At 39.5% G+C, this 27,153-nt stretch overlaps 1 protein-coding gene across 1 annotated transcript in view; it reads left to right on the top strand.

The window, feature by feature from the left end:
- XPO1 (exportin 1) overlaps positions 1–27,153 on the top strand; it is an 83,037-nt gene that overhangs the window by 8,532 nt on the left and 47,352 nt on the right. The window contains exons 3-10 of the mRNA XM_030557846.1: positions 4,744–4,845; positions 8,727–8,799; positions 21,291–21,352; positions 21,433–21,477; positions 21,621–21,802; positions 22,252–22,300; positions 22,387–22,506; positions 22,653–22,781. Of these exons, the coding sequence (XP_030413706.1) occupies positions 4,744–4,845; positions 8,727–8,799; positions 21,291–21,352; positions 21,433–21,477; positions 21,621–21,802; positions 22,252–22,300; positions 22,387–22,506; positions 22,653–22,781 (762 nt within the window). The remainder of the gene's footprint in view (positions 1–4,743; positions 4,846–8,726; positions 8,800–21,290; positions 21,353–21,432; positions 21,478–21,620; positions 21,803–22,251; positions 22,301–22,386; positions 22,507–22,652; positions 22,782–27,153) is intronic.

Genomic DNA, 27,153 nt, shown 5'->3' with positions numbered 1-27,153 from the left:
TTCTGTATTTTGATCTGAATGTAAAATATGTAAAATTCAGTACAGGTGTCTTAACTCATCCCTACCATATTTAGTTTGTCCATCTAGTTTGCCATCTGTTGGACAAGTAGATTTCGAGCCATCTGGGCCAGGGGACTGTCTTTTTGATACATGTGTGTATGTAATGTATGTAAGGTATATAATATGCTTATTTCCAGTGACTAAGAATACAAATGTCTTAGTGCAGCTGTGTTCTGAAAAGTAATTGTAAAAATGCACATACTTATTCAATAGATCTGCTCCTTATCTACATTCAGATCCATTTGCTAATTTGAGTGACAAAAAATTACGTTTAACTATGTTATGCCTGGGAGAGTGAGGTAGATTCTGTTAGTCCTTTTATACACCATTGTTTAGTACAGAAAAAAAATCAAACTGGCCTTCTCATAAAATCAGGTGCCAAACACCAGCCTTCCATTGATTGCAGTGGATCTGTTGGTAATCAGCTTTTTTCCAGAAGTGCCCACTTATTTGACTCTCTAAGTGTGGATCTAGGAATCTGATTTTAGGCACTCAGATATATAAACTGATCTAAATTTCATATTGTTATTTTGCACACCCATTGAAGACAGGATGGTTGGACAGGTCACCGAGGGCCTACTTTGGTCTGTATAATCCTTATTAATAGGGCTGTCAATTAATTGCAGTTAACTCAAGTGATTAACTCAAAACAGATTAATAGTGATTTTTTTTTAAATTGAGTTAGTTTTAATCACACTGTTAAACAATAATAGAATACCAATTGAAATTTATTATAAATATTTATTGGTTTTCTACACTTTCAAATATATTGATTTCATTTACAACACACAACACAGTGGTCATTGCTCACTTTTTATTTTCTTGATTACAAATATTTGCACTGTAATAAAAGAAATTTGTATTTTTCAATTTACCTCCTACAAGTATTGTAATGCAATCTCTTTATCATGAAAGTGCAACTTACACATGTAGAATTTAGTTGTTACATAACTGCACTCAAAAAAAAAAATGTAAAACTTTGGAGCCTACAAGTCCACTCAGTCCTACTTCTTGTTCAGCCAATCACTAGGATAAACAAGTTTGTTTACATTTATGGGAGATCATGCTGCCCGCTTCTTATTTACAGTGTCACCTGAAAGTGAGAATAGGCATTCAAATGGCTCTTTTGTAGCCGGTGTTGCAAGGTATTTATGTGCCAGATATGGCAAACATTCATATGCCCCTTCATGCTTCAGCCAACAATCTAGAGGACATGATTATGTAAGTGGGGGAATGGTCCCGCTATTGTAGGGAACTTTTCTGGCTCACACACTACTCTGATGAAATTGGCTAGCGAAAGAATCTGAGTCCTTGCTCCTGTGCCCTGCCTGACCTCAAGGACCCCCCCTTCCCCACTCCTGTGTGGCAAAGTCCTTGTAACACCGACAAGACTGGGCCCAGGAGTCTTGTGGGACTTGACTCCCAGTCTTGTCATGGTCACTTAAGACAATGCGCTAGGGTGTCACCTGTCCAAGATATTCTTTTCTCATTGAACGCTTCCCTGACTCCACTGATATTACATATAGTTCAAAGCAAATATAATTTATTCAATAGCAACCAATTAAAAAATAAGGAAAAAATGGGAAAGGTTAAAGGAACATAAAAATGGCCATACTGGGTCAGACCAAAGGTCCATCAAGCCCAGTATCCTGTGTGGCGACAGTGGCCAATGCCAGGTGTCCCAGAGGAAGTGAACCTAACAGATAATGATCAAGTGATCTCTCTCCTGCCATCCATCTCCACTCTCTGAGAAACAGAGGCCAGGGACACCATTCCTTACCCATCCTGGCTAATAGCCATTAATGGACTAAACCCTTTTATAGTCCTAGCCTTCACAACCTTTTCAGGCAAGGAGTTCCACAAGTTAACTGTAACCTACTGCCCATTAATTTCATTGGTGGCCCCTAGTTTTTATGGGGACAAGTAAATAACTCTTCCTTATTCACTTTCTCCACACTACTCATGATTTTATATACCTCTATCATATCCCCACTTAGTCTCCTCTTTTCCAAGCTGAAAAGTCCTAGCCTCTTTAATCTTTCCTCATATGGGACCCGTTCCAAACCCATAATCATTTTAGTTGCCCTTCCCTGAACCTTTTCTAATGCCAGTATATATCTTTTCTGAGATGAGACCACATTTGTATGAAGTACTCAAGATGTGGGCGTACCATGGATTTATATAAGGGCAATAAGAGAGTCTCCATCTTATTCTCTATCCCTTTTTGAATGATTCCTAACATCCTGTTTGCTTTTCTGACTGCCGCTGCACACTGTGTGGATGTACAGAGAACTATCCACGATGACTCTAAGATCTCTTTCCTGATTAGTTGTTGCTAAATTAGCCCCTGTCATATTGCATGTATAGTTGGGATTATTTTTTCTAATGTGCATTACTTTACATTTATCCACACCCTCGGACTCAAAATAGTAGGACCCTTCTTCCCAGTGCTGCCCTTCCCTCCCCCCCTTCCAAGTCCAGCCTGCAAGGCTTCTTGGCTGGTGGCATCTCCCTGCGCTGGACCCTCTGTGCTGGGTCCCCCTGGCTTTCCTCCGCTGCTCACTGTGCTTGGCTCCGGACTGCTCCAGTCCCAGCTTCCCTCTGACTCAGCGCTGCTGCTGCTCTGACTCCTGCTCAGCTCCCTGGGCTGCTCCACTTTTCCATCTGGCTGGCATTGCTCTGCTCCCCAGCTCAGCTTGAGCTCTTGCTCTGTCCTTAGGTCAGCCCACTCTGGCCATTGTCAGCTCCAGCTCAGACAAAGGATGGGACCCCTGGGCTTCTGACCTCATTGGCCTGCCTGTCCTGTCAATGAGGCTGACCTGGAGCATTGGCCTCTCCCCATTGGACCTGATACTGTCAGTTTCAGGGTCCTGATTTCTCATTGGCCCTTCCACTTTCTTTTGGTACTGGGAGACGGCTAACCAAAAAATCCTACTAAGTTTCAGTAAGGGGTCAACCGTTGCCTTACACTTCCATAGCAATGATGTTCATTGAAAAAAATGCATTAATTAAATTTCTGACTGAATTCCTTTATATGTCTCCTGCTCTGTGATTTTTACCTGCATTCTGCCATATATTTTATGTTATGGCAGTCTTGAATGACAAACCAGCATGTTGTTCGATTTTTAAGAACATTGTCACTACAGATATGACAAAATGCAAAGGAAGTACCAATGTGAGATTTCTAAAGGTAGCTACAGCACTCAACCCAAGGTTTAAGAATCTAAAGTGCCTTCCAAAATCTGAGTGCGACAGGGTGTGGAACATGCTGTCAGAAGTTTTAAAAGAGCAACGCTCCAATCCAGAGACTACAGAACCCCAACCACCAAAAATGAAACTCAACCTTCTGTTGGTGACATAGTACAAAGTACTATTTCGTATTTGCACAGTTCTTTACATGAAGAACTTAAGTGCATTCTGTTTTGGGATTCAGTGGGTTCTAATGCAAGTAGAGTAATGCAAGTATTTGCACTAAAGCTCAGGGGGTCAAACGTGTCAGTCCACATTGCTTTGGATTGAACCAGTCATCCGCATGGAAGCATCTCTGGAAGCTGAAGGGGCATATGAGTGTTTATCGTATCTGGCACATAAATACTTTGCAATGCCAGTGCCATGCAAATTCCTGTTTTAACTTTCAGGTGATGTAAATAAGAAGTGGGCAGCATTATCTCCCATAAACGTACACAAACTTGTTTGTCTTAGCGGTTGGCTGAACCAAAAGTAGAAATGAGTGGACTTTTAGGCTCCAAAGTTTTACATTTTGTTTTTGGGTGCGGTTTTGTTCAAAAAAATTTAAGTTGCACTTTCATGATAAAGAGATTGCACTCCAGTATTTCTACGAGTACTTTTTCCTTTTTTTTTTTTACAGTGCAAATATTTGTAATCAGAAATATAAAGTAAGCAGTGTTTTGCGTGTTGTAATTGAAATACATAAATTTGAAAATGTAGAGAATATTCGTAAATTTAAATAAATGGTATTCTGTTTAACAGTGCTGTTGAAACTGATTAATTGATTATTTTTCTCACAATTAATCGCAACTAATTTTTTTAATCATTTGACAGCCCTAGTTGTTAATGGTTTTAATGAGGGAGAAGGGAAGAATGCAGTGCTGTCTTTAGAAATACCTCTCTTTTTACTTGTAAGGCAACAGAAATCAAGACAATAATTGTAGAGACCCTTGATATTGCTTTAAAGTCACTCAAGTACAAAAGTACTATTTTGTATTTGCACAGTTCTTTACATGAAGAACTTAAGTGCATTCTGTTTCAGGATTCAGTGGGTTCTAATGCAAGTAGAGTAATGCAAGTGTTTGCACTAAAGCTCAGGGAGTCAAACTAGATGATCTATTGGTCCCTTCATACCTCAAATTCTCTGAATATATGAAAGCTTGTAAATTTAGAGTATTAAGTAGAACTTATTCTGAACATATTCTCCTTATGGACTAATTCCATTCTGATTTGAGAGAATGCCGAAATGTTAATTAACAAAACTTGCTGACCCAAAGAGTCAAAAAACATTTGATGTGATCTGTTGCTCCTTGCTTAATTCAGACTACTTTTGGTTTTAATGTGGTAAGTGCTTAAACTGTTCAGTATATAATATTATTATTATTTATTTATTTATTATTATGGTAAATAGCTTCTAAAATGCATTTAATTGTGTTTTTTGTTATCCTTCTTTAGCAAAGGATGGCACAGGAAGTCTTGACTCACTTAAAAGAACATCCTGATGCATGGACCAGAGTTGATACTATTCTGGAGTTCTCTCAGAATATGAACACCAAAGTAAGCCCCTGGTCTTTAATTGATTTTTCTCCCTTTCTTCCATTCATAAACTTTGAGGAAGGTATCTCATTTTTAGCATTAGCTTTTGTTGCTTCAAACCACACTTTTTAAAATTGTTTTTATTCTTAAAGTTGCCTTAAATTTAACTCTGCCGTAAACAGGCTTAGCATTTAATTTTCCCTTTACATTGACACAGTTTTCTTAAGGAAGAGATAAATTAGGAATAAAGTATTTCAAAGCACATGCAGAATTCATATGAGTTTTTGGTATAAGTACAGATCTGAGTAATATAAAATCTGCTAGGGCCAAATTTTGTCCTTGAATAAATGTTTGCTCTCGTTATTGGGAGCCGTGTGCATATAACTGAGGGCAGAATTTGTTCCTAAGTATTTTGAAGGTAGAGATCAGACTGGGATTATTTTGTGCAGTCTAATCAATACAAGATAGGCATCCCGAACACTTTGTAGTGTTGGCTATAATCTGTATTGGCTTGCAGAGCACACTAAGTTGTACAACTTTTTAAACCTTGCCACCATTATAGTGACTGATTAAGGGGGCAGAACTCAGTTTTTATTTGTAAGTCTACATGTTTTACTCTTAAGACTTCTGAGCAATTTGAACAGAAGAGTTGATCAAAATGTGTTTTGACTGTCTTAAGTTTGACTCGCACTTCTCTTAATTATAAAGTAATTTTTATGCATGGTTTTCTGCTTGATACACTTTACTTTAATATACTTTGTGTTCGAACAGAAAATGGCCATGTTCAGATATGTTTCTGAATTCAGATAGTATTCATGAAACAGTCCTAACTTTTTAAAATTTACTCTGTAAATTTTAGGGGAAAACAGTTTAAGAACTTCCTCAAAGTGCTAACCTTTAAGTAACAGTGTTTGCCTGTTTGCTTGCCTGGTAAACTTTGCTTTTTATACTGACAGACATTACTAATGTTTAAGTTGATTTATCAACAGTATTTTTAAAAACTCAAATTTGTCTTGTGAAAAATGAGATGATTAGAGGAACAGAAAGAAAGCAACAGGTAAAGAATTCTTCAATTTACATAAATTGCAAATGATTTGGTGCTAAATTTATGCACTATGACATTTGGCTTTTATGCAATCATATTTTATCTTTAAAGCTGTTAACACTATCTGATATTAATCATAATGTTCCATTATGTTGATTGCTTGTAATAGGAAGAAAAGGGGTGTCTTCCTGTGCAACTGACACAGCTAGGCTTTGACGGCAGGCCTCCACAAGGTCTACCCTTTTGATTCCCTTTAACTGAATTCTGTTCATCAATTGTTTTTGTTTCTTGGGAGGTGGGAGGGAAAGGGGATTCAATGCATAGAATAAGTAATTAATAAGGATACCATAGAAATTTCTGCCATAGGGATCATTTCATGCATTTTTTCATTCAGTCTTTGCTGTTATCTGTCCCTCACCTTCATAACTCAGCAGTCGATTTCTGCAGTGCTTCTGATATTTAGCATAAGATAAAACCAGAGACGAAATAACTACTAGAAAGACATTACTTTACTTTGAGTGCTACTTAAATGTATGTTTGTACAGATGTCTATAATCTATAAAAAGTACATTACTGGAATCCAATCCAAGATGTTCAGAATTGGCCAGTGTTTGCAATTCTGGGCTGAAAAGAATTCCAACTATTGGAACTAGGCAGGTACTTGAAACACAGTGCCAGAAATCACTAACTATTTAAAAAAAAACCCAAACAAACAAAAAAACCCCACCAAGATTTAAAAAGATTACATCATCCAGGCTAGGGTTTGGCAGCTATCAGCATCTATTCCACAGGATGGCTTACAAAGTCTTCTAGCATGGTAGGCTAGGAGGGTGGATTGGACCCAGCAATGGAGTTGAGGCATTTGCTTTCTCTTTCGCTTCAGTTTATGTGCAAGTGATACAGCAAAGTTAAAGTTGGCAAGGTTCACATTGCTTCTTTCTTATACAGAAGCTGGGAGAAATCAGTAAAACAATAGTGGACAGAAAGGGGGAAAAAGACGAGGAATCTAGAAAAGGAAACAGAATGATGGTTAGACATTCGCTTGTAACGTTAAAAAGTTGGGAATTAAGTTTGTCTAGCAGTCTCAGGTTACTTTTGTGTGTGTGTGAATGTGAAACTCTTAACAAAAAGTTTCCATCCCCCTTTCAAAGCAAAGTGATGTGATTTGTTTAAAATACAGCTCTCGGGAGTTGTTAAGGAAGTAACGACACAGTTTTGTTTAGCCATTAGCTTGAAGTGTATTATTAATGTGACTGCAGCCATACAATTTGGGAACTTTAAAGTGGTTCAGAGCTGGTTTGGGAATGTTAATACTGCCTGATACCAGTGTTCAACTATTGAGTTTAGATTGAATTTTATTTTAAAAGTTTTTTTTGTTTTTTGTTTTGTTAGCTTCTATTTACCTGTAACAGAAAAAGAGGCTATATCTATAAACTGTTTTAGTTGCTGAGGTTGCTTGCTATAAAGTAGAGCATGCTGTTTTTAAAGAAATTGTGTGCTTGTGAATCAGATTCTCCTGTACAAATGTTATCTTGGCTTCACTTCAGCTGTTAGATAGTTGTACAAAATTAAAAACAAAACCCAGAAGATAAACATTTACTGCTGATTATGAAAAAAATGCCATATGTTTTCTGTAATTGCAGAATAACGACGTACAATGTTTTTGAAGTCTTAAGGAATATTCCGCAAATGTGGAACTTTTGAGTGAAACGGGCAAAAATTTGTAGTGAGCAGGAAGGCATATGGAAGTAAACACTGTCAAAATGAGAACAGCAAAAAGTTAATATTTTGAATACAATGTAGTTTGGGACAGTCTACATTGTGCTGTTAAAGTGTGCAGTTTACATGATCCCTTTGGTTGAAATGCTAATGAATTCTACTTTGTATGACAACTAACCATTTTAAAGATGAACTCTTATTCTCAGCCAAACTCTAGTCATACTACTACATAGGCATGAATAAGTTTACTTTTCAGGCATTGGTACTGACTTCCTCCCTAAGCAACCACTGACTAAAGAAACACAAAATTCCTTTTCTCTTTTTTCCCTTCTGTCTTGTTCACTTTTAAAGTGTGTGACTTATTAAGTTGCTGGTCATGCCAGTAGTCTCTCTACTACTCATAGTGAATAGACAGTAGGGACAAAATGGATTGAATAAAGTGGTCTCCCCTCCCCAGTAAACTCTTGCCAGATTTTTGGGTCAGAGTCCAGGAAGCAATACCTGAAAGGTAAAAGGATTTCAGAGAGCATGTTAAAATTTTAATTACTTTTGACTGAGCAAAAAAGATCATCTTTAAATTGTAGAAATAGCTGCCATGGGGTGGGGATTGAAATTAAGTAAACCTGTGGGTTGTCTTGCTGTTCCTTAAGTAACACACCAGTGAAGTTTGGGAAACAGTTTCTTTAGAAAGTGCCAGTGACAATACATATAATGCAAGATCTTTCAGCTCAGAGGAATAGTAGAGGAAATCATCCAAGCTGCTAAATTTTTTAGGAGCCTGGTTATCTTAATACTTGAACGTATGGGCAGTCATTTATGTTGTGAATTCATATCTGGCTGCTACTTTCTCTTCTACAGATAGCCCCTTTGGCTGCCAAATGGCTTTTTTTTATTTCTCCTCCTGGTGTGAGCATGATCAAACAGCAGGACTTATTTAGAGTAGCAAACAATAAAAACAAGAAAAATGCATGAACAACTCAGTAAATGGGTGAATAAACTTTATTTTAACTAAATTTGTTAATTTAATATTTTTAAAATCTTAGATGTTAAGTGTGAATGTTTGCTTGAATGAGAATCCTAAAAGTTATTGTCAGTCCTACAATAACATACTCACATAATGTTCTTCTCCAATTTTCAGTATTATGGACTGCAAATTTTGGAAAATGTGATAAAAACGAGATGGAAAATTCTTCCAAGGAACCAGTGTGAAGGTAGGAAAATACACTACATTTTGTATGATGATTTTGAATTTGATAGTTAACTGCTGATGTTTAGAAACTTCAGTCTGTTACCTAAACAGCTTTCAATTTCAAATATAGCCGGTTTGTCTTTTGGATTTACTAGATGAATGATACAGACTGTAACATTTGTGAGTATATCAGGACAAGTTTTCTATTCTTTACTGGGCTGATTATCAAAGATGCTGAGCAGTTGCAGCTTCCATTAACTGTAATGATGTTGGAGAGAGTGCTCAGCACTCTGATAGTCAACAGCGATATCTATGGTCTGATTGTTACAGAACTCCTCAAGTGGTTAAAAAAGAAGTGTATGTTGTTTTGGTAATTTTTTTTCAAAATAACATTGGCAGATAAGGGAACACTTGTATTTGTTGCTAACACATTCCACTAGACAATTAGATGTTTCAGAGTCTGTTCACAGTTATATAAAAGTAAGAAGATATATGAAATTTGAGATTTCTGTAACTTAAAATAACGTAGGGCAAACCTCCACTTTCGTCACTTTTTCTTTGCTTTTTTGCCCTTAAAGAAATTTCGAACTCCATGAATCAGTCTTGATTTTTGGATCTTTTCTCCTTTCTATCACTAGTCTACAGCAGGGGTTCTCAACCTTTTTCCTTTTGAGGCCACCCCCCACCCTCCATGCTATAAAACCTCTATGGCCCACCTGTGTCACAACTGATTTTCTGCATATAAAAGCAAAGGTCAGCATCGGGGGTAGCAAACAGGGCAATTGATTGGGGCCCCAAGGAGCCCCATGAAGCTAAGCTGCTCGGGCTCAGGCTTCAGCCCCAGATGGTGGGGCTCAGGGCCTTGGGCTTCAGCCCCATGCAGTGGGGCTTCAGCTTTCTGTCCTGGGCCCCAGTGAGTCTGGTGCTGGCCCCGCTTAACAGACTCCCCTGAAACCTGCTCATGGCCCCCCATGGGGCCCTAGACCCCAGGTTGAGAACCACTGGTCTACAGCACAAGTTTTTGAAATTGCAGAGGTTAGTATAACTGATAAAATGAAGATAAGAATCCTTAGCTAAACTCTGCAGTATTCTGAACTGATCAGATGTCCTTTGCCAATGAGAAGAAATAGTTGGAATCGTTAATCCATCAAGATGTTTCTAGCTCAGGCAAGTCAGGAAATTTGGACCTTAAACTAATTTCATGGTAGTATTAGCTATGTAAAAAAATTATTGAACGTGGTTGTCACCGTTCTAAACTTTTTTTTATACTCTTTTGTTACTGGTAGTGGGTTTTGTAAAACTTCTGCAGTTCCAGGAGACTTAAAATATTATTTCTTTTATGATTTTTCTCAGTGAAGTTTTGAAATGCACTTGAACTTGTGCTGCTGCTTCTCTTGTGCTAAGCACTATGGTTTCCTGGTTTTAAAGAGGACCTGCTCTTGATGAAGAGTACTGTCTGATGAATACTAATGGAAAAAATCACTGTTTCCCATCCAATGCCATATTTTTGTCCATTTTTAAGATTATTGCTCCAACTATAGATGTAGAAGTGGGATTTGTTTGTGACATCAGTAACAGGAAGTCACACAGTCTCTCAGGAAGTGACGTCAAAGCCAAGATAAAAACATTAAACTCTGTAGAACTTCTGAGAATTTTTCAGGGTTCTAAAGGGACATCTTCAACTTGAAATCTAGTAAGTTTAATAGTAGGTTTGGGTACTAGTTTAATTTTACATTTTCGTTTTTTCTAAAAAACAAATATAAAATTAAACAACCACCTTCTTGCTTTGTGTAAGACATAAGCAAAATGGGTCACTGAGAATAGAGAATTGGTACAGACTGTATATGAAGTTTAGTCAAATTAACGTGTTTAATAGATGTTCAGATGGTAAAGGATGAAACCATTGGCAGGGCATAATTTACTAAGTAGATTTATTTTAAATTGGGGGAGCGGGAGAAATTGGCTGTAAACATGCTTGACTCAAGAAGACAAATGCAGAAGGCATAGAAGAAAGCAGTTTTGAGTAAGATCATTGTGGGAAAGATTGTGGGCATCTTTGTTCTTATCCAACAATGTCACATTGGGCCCCCAAGTAAAGTAGGCTCTCTGTTCCTCTCCTCTTGCACCATTTCTCTATACAGTGCTTACCATAGCTGCTCTCCTTCACACACTCTGTCATTTGTGCAGAACAGTTGGCAGCTGATTGATTGATATGTTTGATGCTTATTTAGACTTCCTACAATTGGAGCTGGAAGGTGGGGGAAAACTGGGGGGTCAGCAGTTGATGCTGAGGACAAAGTAGTTGTCAACTCAGCACCACTTGTGTCTCCTAGTGGAGAGGGACAGGGGTAAAGAAGTAGGTGGCAACAGTCCCAACATCACAATATGTGGTAAAAGTTCAGGATATCAGATGGAGGAGTGAACTGGTTGACCAGATATAACACATTTTCATGAGTAAATGACTTAAACATGCATTGGATTAACGAATGCACAGGCCAGATACAACCAGTTGTGTTTGAGGTAAAGGGCGGGGGAGGGGAAATAGACCAAACTATCTTAGATGTTACTTGTAACAGTAGCTGAAAAATCACTCTTCTATTGAAAATCACACTCATCTACACTATACTCTTTAGTTTCATTTGTCTTTTGGCAGGTTGGGACTATCAGTCCAGTATTAGGGCTGGGATTGTGTTTTACTTGCTTTCAGCTACTATAATGATCATAGTTGGACTAGTAGCTAAAAGAAACTAAAATACACCCCTAGTTCTAAAACTAAACAATCTACTTCTGTTTTCTGCCCTACATCCTGGGAACTGTATTGGGAAGCAGAGGGAGCCAGATATGCGGAGTTGTGGTATGGCTTGATGGCTCCATCTTTTTGGCTTCAGCAGCATCAGATGGAGGAGGGGGTTGAGCCTGCAGAATGTGTATTTCAGCTCTGCCATGTTTTCATCTTTTGCCTTTTACTAATGGCTGAGGCTTGATAGCAGAGAACTGAACTTCTTTAACCTTTATCTGGCTATATAATTGCCCAAAAGCTGAACATAGGTGGAGCTGAGGCCTGCTCAGTTTGACCCAATCATTCAATTGAAGGATGGATAAAAGTAAAATATGGGGCCAGATTTAAGATTGACTTTTTAGGAGTTTAACCTTCAGTAACAAAATAAGCAGTATGACACCAATACTTCAGAATCAGGTAATTTTAATTACCATCTTATTTTTACAACGCTTACCATCCTCTGGCTGGATTTTTACAGTAAATATTTATTGAAACTTAGTTAAAGAAGTAATGACTTACCTTGAAACCTGGGGATGCCAGCTATTTTCAAATGGGAAAAAAACATTGGTTTCTGCTAATAGTCACAATCCTGATAAGTTCTGTAGCTGTTTAAAATTAGGTCTGGATTCAGTTGTGAATGGAAGAAAACAAGGTTATTGGGATGACCTGATTTAAAGATTTGGTGATCATGAGGTCTATGGGAGATGAACCAGTGACGTGTGCCATTGGAAAGCTGAACCTCTCTTAATTTTTCCTTTGGGATACAGAATTTGTTTCTAGTCTTATTTGTGAGAGACAAACTAGTTAAACTGTTTCAAAATGGTTATTGGTTCCTCAGAATGGCCATATTTATTGTTACTGATGCGGGCTTAAGTAGTAGTAGGTCTTGGACTAGTGGAATTTCTATTCATTGGGATTATTTTTTTTTGCCTTCAATCCACAGTTCCAAATACAGGAAGCAATCTTCTGAAGATGTGTCCTTTGAATGTGGATCTGTACTCTCATTTTGCCTTGAATTTCTCAATACTGTACAGCCCTATTGGCGATTGGCATTTTGAGGTGTTCTGGGACTAGTGCTTTTGAAGTTGTGCACAGCTACGTTTGGTTTTCTCAAGTATTGAGTTTAGTTTTTAAAATTGGTGAATATATTGGTCACTTTTGTGCTGATTTTAACTGTATCCTTCGTGATTTGATTCCGGATCAGGAACAAAGATAAAGTCAGTGGTTTAAAGAACTTTATAAATTTAGTGTTTTTAAAGGCCTATCCAAAAAAAAAAAAAAAGCCATCTGGACAAACATGGATTCTTGGAATACAGAACTCTTGGGAAGACGTTAAGATAAAAAAGAAAAGTATAAAGACCAAGTGTCTGTCCCAGTGTACTGTTGGCAGCTTGGTCTCTGCCATATTGAGGTGTCAAGAATGCAGGTCACAAAAGGGATGAGCTAGACTTGCTGCTAGAGTGCTCAGCTCTTGGGAGAACGCATTGCTTTTTGTCAATTCCCAGTGTACAAGGTGACTTTGCGAGCTCTGGAAGAAAATATATTAAGGCATCTGAGGGGTAGAGTGGGAAGAAGGATGTGTTGGTTCAGTCCATACATTGAACTAGTGCCTTTTGAGTATATGAGTAGTAAAATGGCACACAGTTTTGAATGCAAGCACTTCAGTTAATAAAATGAAGGAAAAAATACTACATGTTCAGCAGTGATTGTTGATGCAAAGTCATCTGATGCTTATTTAAATTTTTTTTAAATGTTTTATAAGCATTTTTTGTATAGGGCTGATTAGTATTAGGAACTTTGTAATCTACTATAATGTTACTTTTAACTAATGAGAGCACACTTATAGGGAATGTCCCATGATAATGGGAAATTGAGAACTAGGTTGGTTTTCTGGTACAAAATATGGAAAGCTTGCCCAGAAAGATACCTTCGTTTTTGTGCCTATGGTCCAGTAATAGAGATAATTGACTTTGGAATGTGAAATGAAATTCTACTTTTGTGGTAAAGGTAGCTTATCTTTCATTGAGTTAGTGTGGACACCTGTTTAATCAGTCTATTATGAAATGTGAACATTTTTCTCTAGCATCATTTGACAATGAATGTGTTCAGTGACAGTATAACGCATTGGCTAAGATCAAGGGGCTTAGTTTAGTACTAAACTCTTGGCCTACCAAAAGCAGGGAACTGTAGAAGCAGCTTATTCCTAGGGTGCGATGATGGACTCTTTCCCTCTTCTCCCTCCTCCCCCATTTACAGCTCTAGTGGGTTATGGAATTAGGTTGGCGTTAGAGCTGTCGGTTAATCGCAGTTAACTCACATAATTAACTCAAATTAATCGCACTGTTAAACAATATAATACCAATTGAAATGTACTAAATATTTTGGATATTTTTCTACATTTTCATATATATTGTATTGTTTTGTAATTGAAATCAGTGTTTATTACAAATATTTGCACTGTAAAAATGATAAAAGAAATATTTTTCAGTTCACCTCATACAAGCACTGTATTTCAATCTTCGTTGCGAAAGTACAATTTACAAGTGTAGATTTTTTTGGCTACATAACTGCACTCTAAAACAAAACAGTACAAAACTTCAGAGCCTATAAGTCCACTCAGTCCTCCTTCTTATTCAACCAATCAGTAAGACAAACAAGCTTGTTTACGTTTTCAGGATCTAATGCTGGCTTCTTCTTTCTTACAATGTCACCTGAAAGTGACAACAGGCATTTGCATGGCATTTTTGTAGCTAGCGTTGCAAGAATTTATGTGCCAGATATGTAAATATTCATATGCCCTTTTGTGCTTCAGCCATTATTCCAGAGGACGTGCTTCCATGCTGATGACACTCGTTTAAAAAAGAAAAAAAAGAAGTTAATTAAATTTGTAACTAAACTCCTTGGGGGAGAGTTGTATGTCCCCTGCTCTGTTTTATCCACATCCTGTTATATATTTCATGTTATAGCTGTCTTGGATGATGACCCAGCACATTTTCATTTTAAGAACACTTTCACTGCAGATTTCACAAAATGCAAAGAAAGTACCAGTGTGAGATTTCTAAAGATAGCTATAGCACTTGACCTAAACTTTAAGAATCTGAAGTGTCTTCCAAAATCTGAGAGGGACAAAGTGTGGAGCATGCTTTCAGAAGTTTTAAAAGAGCAACACTCTGATGTGGAAAATACAGAACCCAAACCACCAAAAAAGAAAATGCCATTATTAGCATGGACGCATGTCCACTGGAATGGTTGTTGAAGCACGAAGAGACACATGAATCTTTAGCACATCTGTCACGTAAATATCTGGCGACATCTGCTACAACAGTGCCATGAGAATACCTTTTCTCACTTTTAGATGACATTTTAAACAAGAAACTGGCAGCATTATCTCCTGAAAATGTAAACAAATTTGTTTGAGTGATTGGCTGAACAAGATGTAGGACTGAGTGGACTTGATTTTTATTTTTGAAAGCAGGTTTTTTTGTACATAATTCTACATTTGTAAGTTCAACTTTCATGATAGAGATTGCACTACAGTACTTGTATTAGGTGAATTGAAAAATACTATTTTATTCTTTTACAGTGCAAACACTTGTAATCTAAACATAAAGTGAGCACTATACACTTTGTGTTCTGTGTTGTAACTGAAGTCAGTATATTTGAAAATGTAGAAAACACCCCAAAATATTTAAATAAATGGTATTCTGTTGTTGTTTAACAATGCACTTAATCACAATCAATTTTTTTAATCGCTTGACAGCCCTATTTGGCTTACTTCATTGATGGGGAGAGGGCACATACTGATGTACTTTAATTGGGGGAATAAGAGTCTGCATAAAACTTTCAGGGAGAGGACAGGAAGGGAAAAAAGATGGTTTTTTTCCCCCTACTTTTTATAAGAACAAGAAAATAGGATGTTGTACTAAATGCCACTCTTTTTTATTATTCATCGTTTCCAAAGCCAGAAGGGATCATTGTGATTATCTAGTCTACTGGTTTTCAGCCTTTTTCATTTGCAAACCAATCTCAACTCTAAAGGTGTTAAAAGTAATTTAGGATAGTGGGGAAAGTATTATCGCTTTCTAAAGGGTACTGGCAAGAAGACAGTATTTCAGAGCTTGTTCAAACCTGACATGTATCTTGGCCAGTTATCACAGATTGAGATCCATGACTCTTGTGATCTTGGAGGTATGAGTACGGGATTGGGAGTCCAGAAGTCTTGAATTCTAGTCCTAATTCTGATATGGAATTTCCTTGCGCTCTCACTTCAGTTTTGCCTTTGTTTCCCTTTCTGTATAAAGTGAGAGTATTTAATTGCCTGTCTCACATATGGTTAGTTTATTTTTTTATAGTACTTAGACTATAAAAATATTAAACTTGCTTTTAGATAGATGCGGTTTCATTGCTATATATCTGTTTAAAATTCAGTATTATGCATAAAGGTATTAAGTTCACAAGGTAGTTTTGTGACATACTTGTCACTTATGTAGTACTTTCTATCTGAGGATCTGCGTGCACTTGCATAATCCAGTTAAGGGTACACATTGTTATGTAATAGAGGATAGGAACAGACATTATAGTTCAGTCAGGATTGAGGCCTCATTGAACATGGACTGTTCAGATACAGACAAGGGATTACAACCTAAAATGTGTGTGTTTTTTTTAAAAAGCAGCAAACATGCCAAAGTGTGGGAGGCATTTCCCATTTCTCAGTTTAGTTAAGATGATTACAATATTTATTAAATTTAGGTATTTAATAAATACCGCTGCTGTTGTCCAGCTGTCCATTCAACCCATTGTTTAGCCAGTCTCTCCCCTGAAAACCCTTTCTTTCCAGAATGGCTTCCAACTTCACGATATAGACTTGCTCGTCCATAGCAGAGTATTGTCTGCAAGATGTTTAGGATGTGACTACACTGGAATAAAAGACCTGTAGCTGTCCTGAGTCAGCTGACTCTGGCTTCAGGGCTAAAAATTGCTGTGTAGGTATTTGGGCTCAGGTTGGAACCCAGGTTCTGGGATCCTCCCCTTTTGGAGAGTCCCAGATCTTGGGCTCCAGCTTGAGTTTGAAAGTTTTACACAGCAATTTTACAGCCCCTCAAGCCAGAGTTCACTGACCCAAACACCTGTGGCTGGCCTAATTGCTGTGTAGGTGTTCCCTTACAGTCAGTCCTGTAATCTTCTAAGATGTCTCTAACTGGTGTCTTGATTGAAAAAGAGACATTCTGCTCTTGTTCATTTGTGGTTTATGAACACTCCATTCTTTCGTATAATATGGGGGAAGACCGCAAAGTAAACTTCTATGAAGCTTTCAGTGTGCTTCCAGAACATATGTGGGAGAAGGGAGAACACTTTCATAATGGTGTGTGGAAGTTTAAAATTTTTCAAGCTTGAACAGAAGTAGTAATGGAGAATGCAGTTTATGAAACAAGTTCTTCATGTGCTTGACTCACTGTTTAAACAAGTTTAAACATATCTTGTGACAGCAGTTCTGTTGAGTTGCTCTCATAATGAAACATTATTGTAAACTTTCTCGAAGGGTTAAAGTTAAAATATTTTTTACTCCTAGTCAGAAATGTATCTATGGCTTGGTCTGTTAAAAGAATCTGAAGTAGAATTGCATAATACTCCCTGTAAGTAATATATGGTTACAGTAGAATTGAATAGTCTCAGCTGCCCAAAAGCAATGGGAACTGGGTAGTTTAGGCTTTTTAAATGGGTTGCGGCAGTGGTGGGGAACCCAGGGCCCACGGGCCGAATCCGTCCCATTGGTTAATTTCATCCGCCCACACCCCTCTTCGGGGCTGGAGCTGCAAGCACTGGCTCGCCCCGCTGTGGGGGAAAACCTGAGCCATCACGGCTCCCTGGGCGGATCAGTGGCCCGTGATTGTGTGTGGGGTGGTGTTTTTTGTCTCCCCCCCCCCCCCGAGTCAATGGCCTGTGAGAGAGAGAGAGAAGGTTCCCTACCCCTAGGGTAAGAAATATTTTACTTCTCAGTAACTAGGTAAAATCTATAAACAGTCACTTATGTTGGTCATGTGACCATTTATATGCAAAGTGCTTTAAGTTCCTAGTCCATTGTTGTCTACAGCAGTGGTTCTCAGCCAGGGTGCGTGTACTCCTGGGGATACATCAACTCATTTAGATATTTTGCCTAGTCTTACAACAGGTTACATAAAAAGCTCTAGCGAAGTCAGGACAAACTAAAATTTCATACAGAGAAAATGAGAAAGTAAGCAGTTTTTCAGTAATAGTGTGTGGTGATGCTTTTGTATTTTTATATCTGATTTTGTAAGCAAGTAGTTCTTAAGTGAGGTGAAACTTGGGGGTACGCAAGACAAATCACTCCTGAAAGGGGCTCGGTAGTCTGGAAAGGTTGAGAGCCACTGCTCTAATCCAGTGACTCACAAATGTTTTTCATGCCATGTCTCCCTTTGGACTTACTTCTGTTAACATGACCCCTGGGCTGGAAGAGAGGAGTGCTTCCTTCTGTCCTGAGGGAGATATTTGGGTGGGGTTGGGCTGAAAGAGAAGTTGTGCGAGTCTAGGAGAGCAGAGAAAGGGACTTGTTGAGGTGGGAGAAGAGGGGATGGGTATGAAGGGGGCTGACTGGAGGTGGGATGGAAGACAGTCTGGTGGAGGTGAGGAGATAGCCAGGTTTGTGGAAAGGCACCAATACTATGTGCTGGCAACACCAAAGTGGATGGAGGATATTTACTCATGCTGCGGGCAGCTGCTAAGTGTGTCCCAGCCCTGGAGGCACCTGTACAGCCCCCAGGTATCAGTGGCTGCTGGGGTAGAAGGCACTGAGTGCCCACATATCATCCCCACTACATCACATTGCTGGTGGTCTTGGCCTAGCTTTCTACTTCTGGCAGTGGTAGTGCAGCCGCTGGGTATTCAGCAGGGCTTTGGAGCGGAGCCCGGAGCAGTGGAGCTGTAGGTTTTTGCCTGGAGCTGGAGCGGAGCACAGCTCCAAAGCCCTGGTATTCAGGCCCTGAGCAGGCACATTGGCCCTGTCACAGGTTCCCACTGCCAGAGGATCTCACCAACACAACCACAGGGAGTATTGGTGCTTCACCCTGAGCCTGGTTAACAAAATGGTACACACTGTGCATGACATGCATGTAACTTCCAGCGCCATGCAGCCCTGCTCAGGTTTGGCCCATCAGCCTTTGCATAATTTTCAACTCCTCATGACTCCCAGTTTGGGGACCACTGCTCTAATCACTTCACAACTGGTAATGGATCCAAATGTTACATGGCTTTAAGTGGCTATAATATCTTGTTTCTGGAAAAAGTGTATTTAAACTATTATTCAGAAGAAAAAAATATTTCTAGAAAAGTTTCTTTTCAGTTGTCTAGTATATGACAGATTCTCTAATTGCTGTGTGAAAGCCAAATAGAAGTGGGACTGTTAATGAATAAGTACTATATTTGCTTTAAAATCAAAAAAGTAAAGTGCGTTCAATCTATGGCAGTCTTATAAAACTATTACACGTATCAGTCAAGGCCCAATCTGTGGACCTGAACTGATGTGTTAGTGTTGTGATGATGATGGAAAAAATTAGACTGTAGGGAAGCATAATTTTGATAAGCTCACACATGGCATCTGATGATGGAAAAAATATGACCGGAACTTTTAAAATTTATTAAATTTTTTTCAAATGATTTCAAATGGGCAAGAGAAACAGAATATTGTCTCTATGGCCATGCCTGTACAGAGGGAAATTTACAAAAACATTCCCACTGGGTCAGTTGAAATTATATTAAAAATGGTCAGAAACATAATGTAGAGAAAGCTAGGCCTGTTTTTTACCACCATTTTTGTTAAATCACCCGAAAAACATGTTTAAAGTAGTGGTTAAAACAGGTCTAGCTATAGCCTTGTCTGCACTATATATTTCCTACCATTTTAAAACCAATCTAGCTAAACTTGTGTGGGGTTTTGTTTTGTTTTTAAAGATTTTCAAAGTGTAGACAAACCCTAAAAGTGATAGGGGATGGGAATACACTGTACTCAGTGAACTCTCTTGCAGCGTTGCCGTAGCTGCCAATTTCTTATGTTCACAATATTGTAACCGTGTTGGTCCCAGAATATTAGATACACAGGGTGGGTGAGGAAATATATTTTATTGGACCAACTTCTGCTGGTGAAAGAGGCAAGCTTTCGAGCTACACAGAACTCTTCTTCTAATTGCTGTATTTGACATTTTTGACTGGTTAGTGTCAGACTCAGTTCCTGGTGAAAAGTAGCCTAATAGGCTTTCCACAGTTGTTACCCGAGGTATCTTTTATTTCACATTTTTGCAGCAGCCTCCATATTTGTGAAGCCCAAGAAACGTGGCAGAACTTCTAGTGACAGTAAAGTACATAGATTCATTTGGATTTGTCATGGTATAAACCCCTACTCTGAACCTTAGCGTCCAAAAGATGGGGTACCAGCATGAATTTCTCTAAGCTCAATTGCCAGCTTAGTACTTGTAGTGCTGCCACCAACCAGGAATTCCAGTGCCTGGTACACTCTGGTCCCCCCAAAACCTTGCGGGGGACCCCCAAGACCCAGTCCCTCTGGATCTTACCACAAGGAAAGTAAACCCTTTCCCTCACCGTTGCCTCTCCCAGGCTTCCCCTCCCTGGGTTACCCTGGAAGACCACTGTGATTCAAACTCCTTGAATCTTAAAACAGAGAGGAAAATCCACCTTCCCCCCTCCTTCTCTCTCCCCCTCCCAGACTCTCCCTGAGAGAGAAAGTAATCCTAACACAGAGAGAAATTAATCTTTCTCTCCCCCTTCCCTCCTTTCTCCCCACCAATTCCCTGGTGGATCCAGACCCCGTCCCCTGGGATCTCACACCAGAATAAAAAAACAATCAGGTTCTTAAACAAGAAAAGCTTTTTAATTAAAGAAAGAAAAAACAGTAAAAATTATCTTTGTAAATTTAAAATGGAATAGATACAGGGTCTTTCAGCTATAGACACTGGGAATACCCTCCCAGCCCAAGTATACAAGTACAAATTAAAATCCTTTCAGCAAAATACAAACTTGAACTCCTTCCAGCCAAATACACATTTGCAAATAAAGAAAACAAACATAAGCCTAGGTCACTTTATCTACCTAGTACTCACTATTCTGACCTTATAAGAGCCTGTATCGGAGAGATTGGAGAGAAACCTGGTTGCACGTCTGGTTCCTCTGAGCCCCCAGAGTGAACAACCACCAAAAAACTAACAGCACACACAAAACTTCCCTCCCTCAAGATTTGAAAGTATCCTGTCCTTTGGTCAGGTGACAGCCAGGCTCACTGTTCTTGTTAACCCTTTCCAGGCAAAAGAGATATGAAGCACTTTTGTTCTATTAACTCTTACTTATCTGTTTATGACAGGATTAGAGCACGGAGTCTATTGAAATTAAAATAAGAAAATTTAACATTCCAATTCTTAGTCATTCTGCAGCTTCCTTTGTTTTAACAAGAAGACTTCCATTTGATGCAGTTCATGCAACTAAAATATGCATGTGATTGGAAGACACTAACTAATATTCTTTGGGGAATTTCAGATGTTTTTGGGTTGTTCCAGTTGATCCCCGTGCGTGTGTAATTAAAACTAGCTTGAAGTTGTACATGTGCACATTGCTGAGAGACTGTAATGCTTCTGGATTCAGGGTTCCATGTGTAGGTAGTTTATCCATAATAGCAGATCAAGCTGAAAATTAATTTTTAACTCTCTTTGTAGGAATAAAAAAGTATGTTGTCGGCTTAATTATCAAGACCTCATCTGATCCAACATGTGTAGAAGTAAGTGAATTCTCTTTAGGGACATGGGAAGGGAGGAAAGCATTACTGATAACTTAACTCTCTGTCTTTCTCTACTCTAGAAAGAAAAAGTATATATTGGAAAACTGAATATGATTCTTGTTCAGGTAAACTCTAGCTCCTACTTTATTTTTAATCTTGCATTAAGAAAATTATACACCTAACAAATTTAACCAGAAGAACTGGTTTGCGTATGGAATGTTTAGAAAGAAAGCTGTACCAACCACATGGATGTTTTATGTACTTTCAGATACTGAAACAGGAATGGCCCAAACACTGGCCAACATTCATAAGTGATATCGTAGGGGCAAGCCGGACAAGTGAGAGTCTTTGCCAGAACAATATGGTGATCCTTAAACTGTTAAGTGAAGAAGTTTTTGACTTCTCCAGTGGACAGATAACTCAAGTGAAAGCGAAGCATTTGAAAGACAGGCAAGTAAAATATTCTGTAATTTTTCACATACTTCTGGTGTACATCAAATTTTCAGTTACTGCCGCAGAATTGCTCTCATCAAAGGTTTTTGGTTAGCTACCGTAGTAGTTTTTTAAATTTGAGATTCAATTTGAGTATTTTGATTCCCTTTTTCTTAGTGACACTGTTAAACCTTACCAGACTCATTTAGCAGCTGTGTACACTTCTGCTTTGTGATCACCTTCTACATTTATATGCATTGTGGTGTAGTTCAGCCCTCTTAGTTGTGAGCAGGACTGGTGTTCTGTGCCTGTGATTGCAAACCCAATTTGCACATGGGGAGAGATTTGTATAATTTTCACAGAAACTTTTCTCTTACTGGCAAAGTGGCATTATTGAAGTGGACAGTGTAGTTTACTGAATGTGGCGATGCTGAATGTTTAACATCTTACTATTTTATTTTTTTTAGTATGTGCAATGAATTCTCTCAGATATTTCAACTGTGTCAGTTTGTGATGGTAAGTCTAATTTCAATAACTTTTTAAAATAGAGTGGAATTTCTTAAGAAGAGAGTAAACTAGTTTATATATTTGTTCCATTACAGGAAAATTCCCAAAATGCTCCTCTTGTTCATGCAACTTTGGAAACTTTGCTAAGATTCCTTAACTGGATTCCACTGGGATACATTTTTGAGACCAAGTTAATCAGCACATTAATATACAAGGTAATCATGTGGGTTTTTGTTTTTGTTTTTCATTGATAGTTACTAACACATAAAATGGAAGCTTTGGTTAACTGAAATAAAATGCTTAATATGTAATTTGCCTTTTTGTAATATCCCTAATCTTCTTTCTGAAATCTTTCTTATAGTTTTTAAATGTTCCCATGTTTCGAAACGTCTCTTTGAAGTGCCTCACAGAGATTGCAGGTGTCAGTGTAAGCCAGTATGAGGAACAGTTTGTAACCCTCTTTACGCTGACCATGATGCAGTTGAAACAGGTAACTTTTTTAACTTAGTACAAAATAAACTTTCCCAATTGAAATTTTGACTGGTTTTTTTTTTTTTTTAGCAAAATGATTTTAATAGAGGAAGCTTAGCTTATAAATGCCAATACACGTTCATTATAGAAAACTAGCTATCTTTTTGCAGCAGAATGTTATACTGTAAGTTTATTTTTAAAGATGTTATTAAGATTCATTCAAAAGTTAGCAAGCAAAATACTTCTTAAACTGAAGTTAAGATTGTAAGTACCTATTGGTTACTTGAAGAGTATCTTTTCAGGTTACTGTTATATTCAAGATCAGGTTAAGACAAACACAACAAAAACATCAGAAAACATGAAAATGCATAGTTGAGATTATCTAAACCACCATTGTTTTTTTCCTGCTGTCATTGATTTGACCTTGCAAGTTCACCTAGCATGCGTTTAAAAAAAAAAAAGGCGAAAAAAAAAGTTAATGCATTTGATGGAAGCTTTCGTAAGGACTTCACAAAACACTGCAGACTGTTGTGTAGTAAAATCACTAAATCGGTACATCTTCATTGTGTACATTACATAATATTTTATCTGGTCCTTCAGTCTGTAGCCTCAGGTATGGTAGTTGAATCCTTCTGAATGACTTAGTTTAGACATGTATTTCTGCAGTTGAAACCAGAAATACCCCTGGTGATTATCCTATATGATACCCTAGGAAGTGTTTGCTTTTATTGAAATTTATATAAAAGCAGTCTGATTTTTTTTTTTTTTTAACTCTAGCTGTTTGACCTTAAAGGATGGCTTCTCTGTAAGAACATGCCGCACTCTTGTTCAGTCTGTCTATCAATAAGTGAATTTAGATTAGTTTTAAGTTTTCAGTCACTGATACGTTGATGTGCATTGTTTCAGTACAGAATTGTCTTCTAGTTTTTAGTTTTGTGGTTGGTGTTTATATTAGAAAAAAGATTTGGTGTTTGATAACAAGAGCATACCAGTAGGAATATACTACCAACCACCTGCCAGGATGATAATGGTAATAGTTAGATGCTCAGGGAGATTAGAGGCTGTAAAAACAGAAAACTCAATAACAGTGGGGGATTTCAACTATACCCCATACTGACTGACTGGGTGTATGTCAGACTCTAGGATGAGATGCAGAGGTAAAATTTCTAGACATCATTAGTGACCGCTTCTTGGAGCAGCTTGTCCTGGAACCTAAAAGGAGAGGCTAGTCTCAAGTTAGTCCTAAGTGGAGCATAGGTTCTTGTTCGAGTGTTTGCTCATGTCCATTCCGTGTGGGGGGATTGTGCACTGTGTGCCCCATTGCTGGAGATTTTTCCCTTAGAGCCAGCCCAGTGAATACCACTAGCACCCTCTGGAGCCACGCACGCTCGTGTACCAGTATAAGAGGTGCTGCCAACCACACGCTCGCTCAATTCCTTCTTACCGCTGCTGGAACAACCCCCCTTGCTTGGGCAAAGCTTCTTCCCAATGGGTTTTGGATTCTAATTCTTAGTTTGTTCGTTAAACATAGTTTTTTGTGTACATAGATTTTGTAGTTAGTGTAGATAGTCGCTATTGTTGAGGGACTCCCTTTGCTTCAGAGGCTGGGCATGCGCCAATCCCTGAGCTTCAAACCTTGTGCCTCCTTTAGCAAACATGCCTGTAAGTGACCCACACTCCATCTGCTTGAAGTGCTTAGGAGAAACTCATGTGAGGGACAAGTGTCAGATTGGTCAGGACTTTAGACCCTTCACTAAAAATGACAGAGAAAAGAGACTGAAGGCTATCCTAATGGACCGACAGGGGGCACTCACCGGTGCAGAAAAAGGACAAGCATGAGGAAGACAGTGCAGTTCAACCTGCACTGGGCCGCCACTCCACCCTTGGACCCTTTGTGGCACCATCAACTCTGCCCAGAGCATTGAGTATGGTGCGGTACCTGCCCGCTGAGACCCAGAAACCACCGCAGCACCAGAAGCCTTTGCAGCAGTCAAGGATTTACTGTCACTCCCTGTCACTCCTGGTCCCCCGTCCCTCCTGACTCCGATGGGACAGTTGCCAGCTCTGATGACTGGGAGCAGGGAGCGTTGAGCTTCTTCTGGGCACCAGGCCCCCTTGCACTCTTAAGTGTAAACCCGCCCTGATCCTGTTGTCATGACCTCCGGTCCGCCAGCACCGTATGGAGGCAGAGAGGTGTATCACCCCAACATAGTCACGATGGAGTACTCCTCATCAGAGTCCAAAGGGGAAACATATGTGCAGCCTAAGAGCCACCACCAGATGCAGGTTCCCCCCATCAGCACCTGGCCGACGGGTCAGTGGCCATACTGGAACCCTGGGAGTTGTCCCCCAGTACTGGGTGCTCCCTCCCATTGATTGTACTCTGTGGTCTTGAAGAGGTGGGCTACGACCCCTTCCCACTTGGCACCGGACTCTGACTCCAGTACCAACCCTGATACCAATGTGCAGGATGTGGCTTCCATGGATGTCATTGAGGAAGCTTCCTCCGCCTCCTCCCCAGACAAGGTCATCTCGGGCCCAATAGCTTGCTCCTGTAGGATGACTTCAAAGTCCATCAGGACCTTTTGAAATTGTCATGGTGTAATTCCCCACTCTGAACCTTAGCGTCCAAAAGATGGGGTACCAGCATGAATTCCTCTAAGCTTAATTACCAGCTTAGTACTTGTAGCGCTGCCACCAACCAGGAATTCCAATGCCTGGTACACTCTGGTCCCCCCCACCCCCCAAACTTGCTGGGGACCCCCAAGACCCAGTCCCTCTGGATCTTAACACAAGGAAAGTAAACCCTTTCCCTCACTGTTGCCTCCCCCAGCTTCCCCTCCCTGGGTTACCCTGGAAGATCACTGTGATTCAAACAATCAGGTTCTTAAACAAGAAAAGCTTTTTAATTAAAGAAAGAAAAAACAGTAAAAATTATCTCTGTAAATTTAAGATGGAATATGTTACAGGGTCTTTTAGCTATAGACACTGGGAATACCCTCCCAGCCTAAGTATACAAATACACATTTGAACTCCTTCCAGCCAAATACACATTTGCAAATAAAGAAAACAAACATAAGCCTAACTCACCTTATCTACCTAGTACTCACTATTCTGGACGTATAAGAGACTGTATCAAAGAGATTGGAGAGAAACCTGGTTGCAAGTCTGGTCCCTCTGAGCCCCCAGAGTGAACAACAACCAAAATCTAACAGCACACACACAAACTTCCCTCCCTCAAGATTTGAAAGTATCCTGTCCCCTGATTGGTCCTCTGGTCAGGTGACAGCCAGGCTCCCTGATCTTGTTAACCCTTTACAGGCAAAAGAGATATGAAGCACTTTTGTTCTATTAACTCTTACTTATCTGTTTATGACAGAAGTGGATAGCAGCTAACATGAGGATGGAAATTGAGATGCTTAAGGAAACATCCCACAGCCTTACTGACATTCTGGCTGCGGCAGCTCCCTCCAGAGTGGCCTTACCCATTAACGAGGCTTTATTGGGTCCAGTCAAGGCTCTCTGGCAAACTCCTTCTCCCCTCCTCCCTTTGCCTCCTCAAAGAGGTCAGAAAAGAAATATGTGCCTGCATGTGGGTTCAAGTACCTATCCTTGCGCACGCACCCTACTCCGGGTTCCCTGGTTGTCAGCCGCCAACAAGGGGGATAGGCAGGGCACAAAAAGCCTGGTCCGGTTTTTTTTGGGGGTGGGGGGGATAGCCTTCAGCAGTGTATCTCTAACCAACAAGCTTTGCCAGGGAGATTCAGTTACAATCCGTGGGACGCCCTGGCCAAATTTTAAAACTCTTTCTGCCTCAAGATTCAAGGCAGAAATTCGCTGGCCCTGAACACAGCCAATGCAGCAGCCAGGACAGTGGCCTCAGTGCTTCATCTGCTTCAGGCAGCTCTTCAGGCCCCAACAACCACTTCGTTTCTCAGCACCACCTGTGAGACAGGAACCCTATAAAAGGAAAGGGAGAGGTTACAAGCAGCGTCAGCCTCTCCTGTCCACCTCAACCTCCCAGCTGGGGTCACATAGATGCTCTGATGGGCTTAAGTAGGCCTTTAGAAGGTGCGTCCGAAGGCATTATACCAGTTTCTGCTTCAGATCCTGCTTCCCCAACGTTTATTTTATTTTATTTTTCGACCATCTGTCCCACTTCACCCTGGCATAGTCCTGCATAACATTGAACCACTGGGTGCTGAATGCAGTGACAATTGACTGTAACCTTCAGTTTTCATCCACCCTCGTCCCTCTTCAGAGATCCTTTTCTCAAGCAACTCCTTGCCCATGAGGTGTAGTCCCTTCTGGAAGTGGGGGCTATGAAGAAAGTTCCTCAAGACTTGAGAGGGAAAGGGTTTTACTCCTGATATTTCCTAATCCCAAGGGAG

This window comes from Gopherus evgoodei, chromosome 3 (genome assembly GCF_007399415.2).
Source record: "Gopherus evgoodei ecotype Sinaloan lineage chromosome 3, rGopEvg1_v1.p, whole genome shotgun sequence".
NCBI lineage: Eukaryota > Metazoa > Chordata > Testudines > Testudinidae > Gopherus > Gopherus evgoodei.
This window is presented reverse-complemented; position numbering and strand designations above follow the sequence as displayed.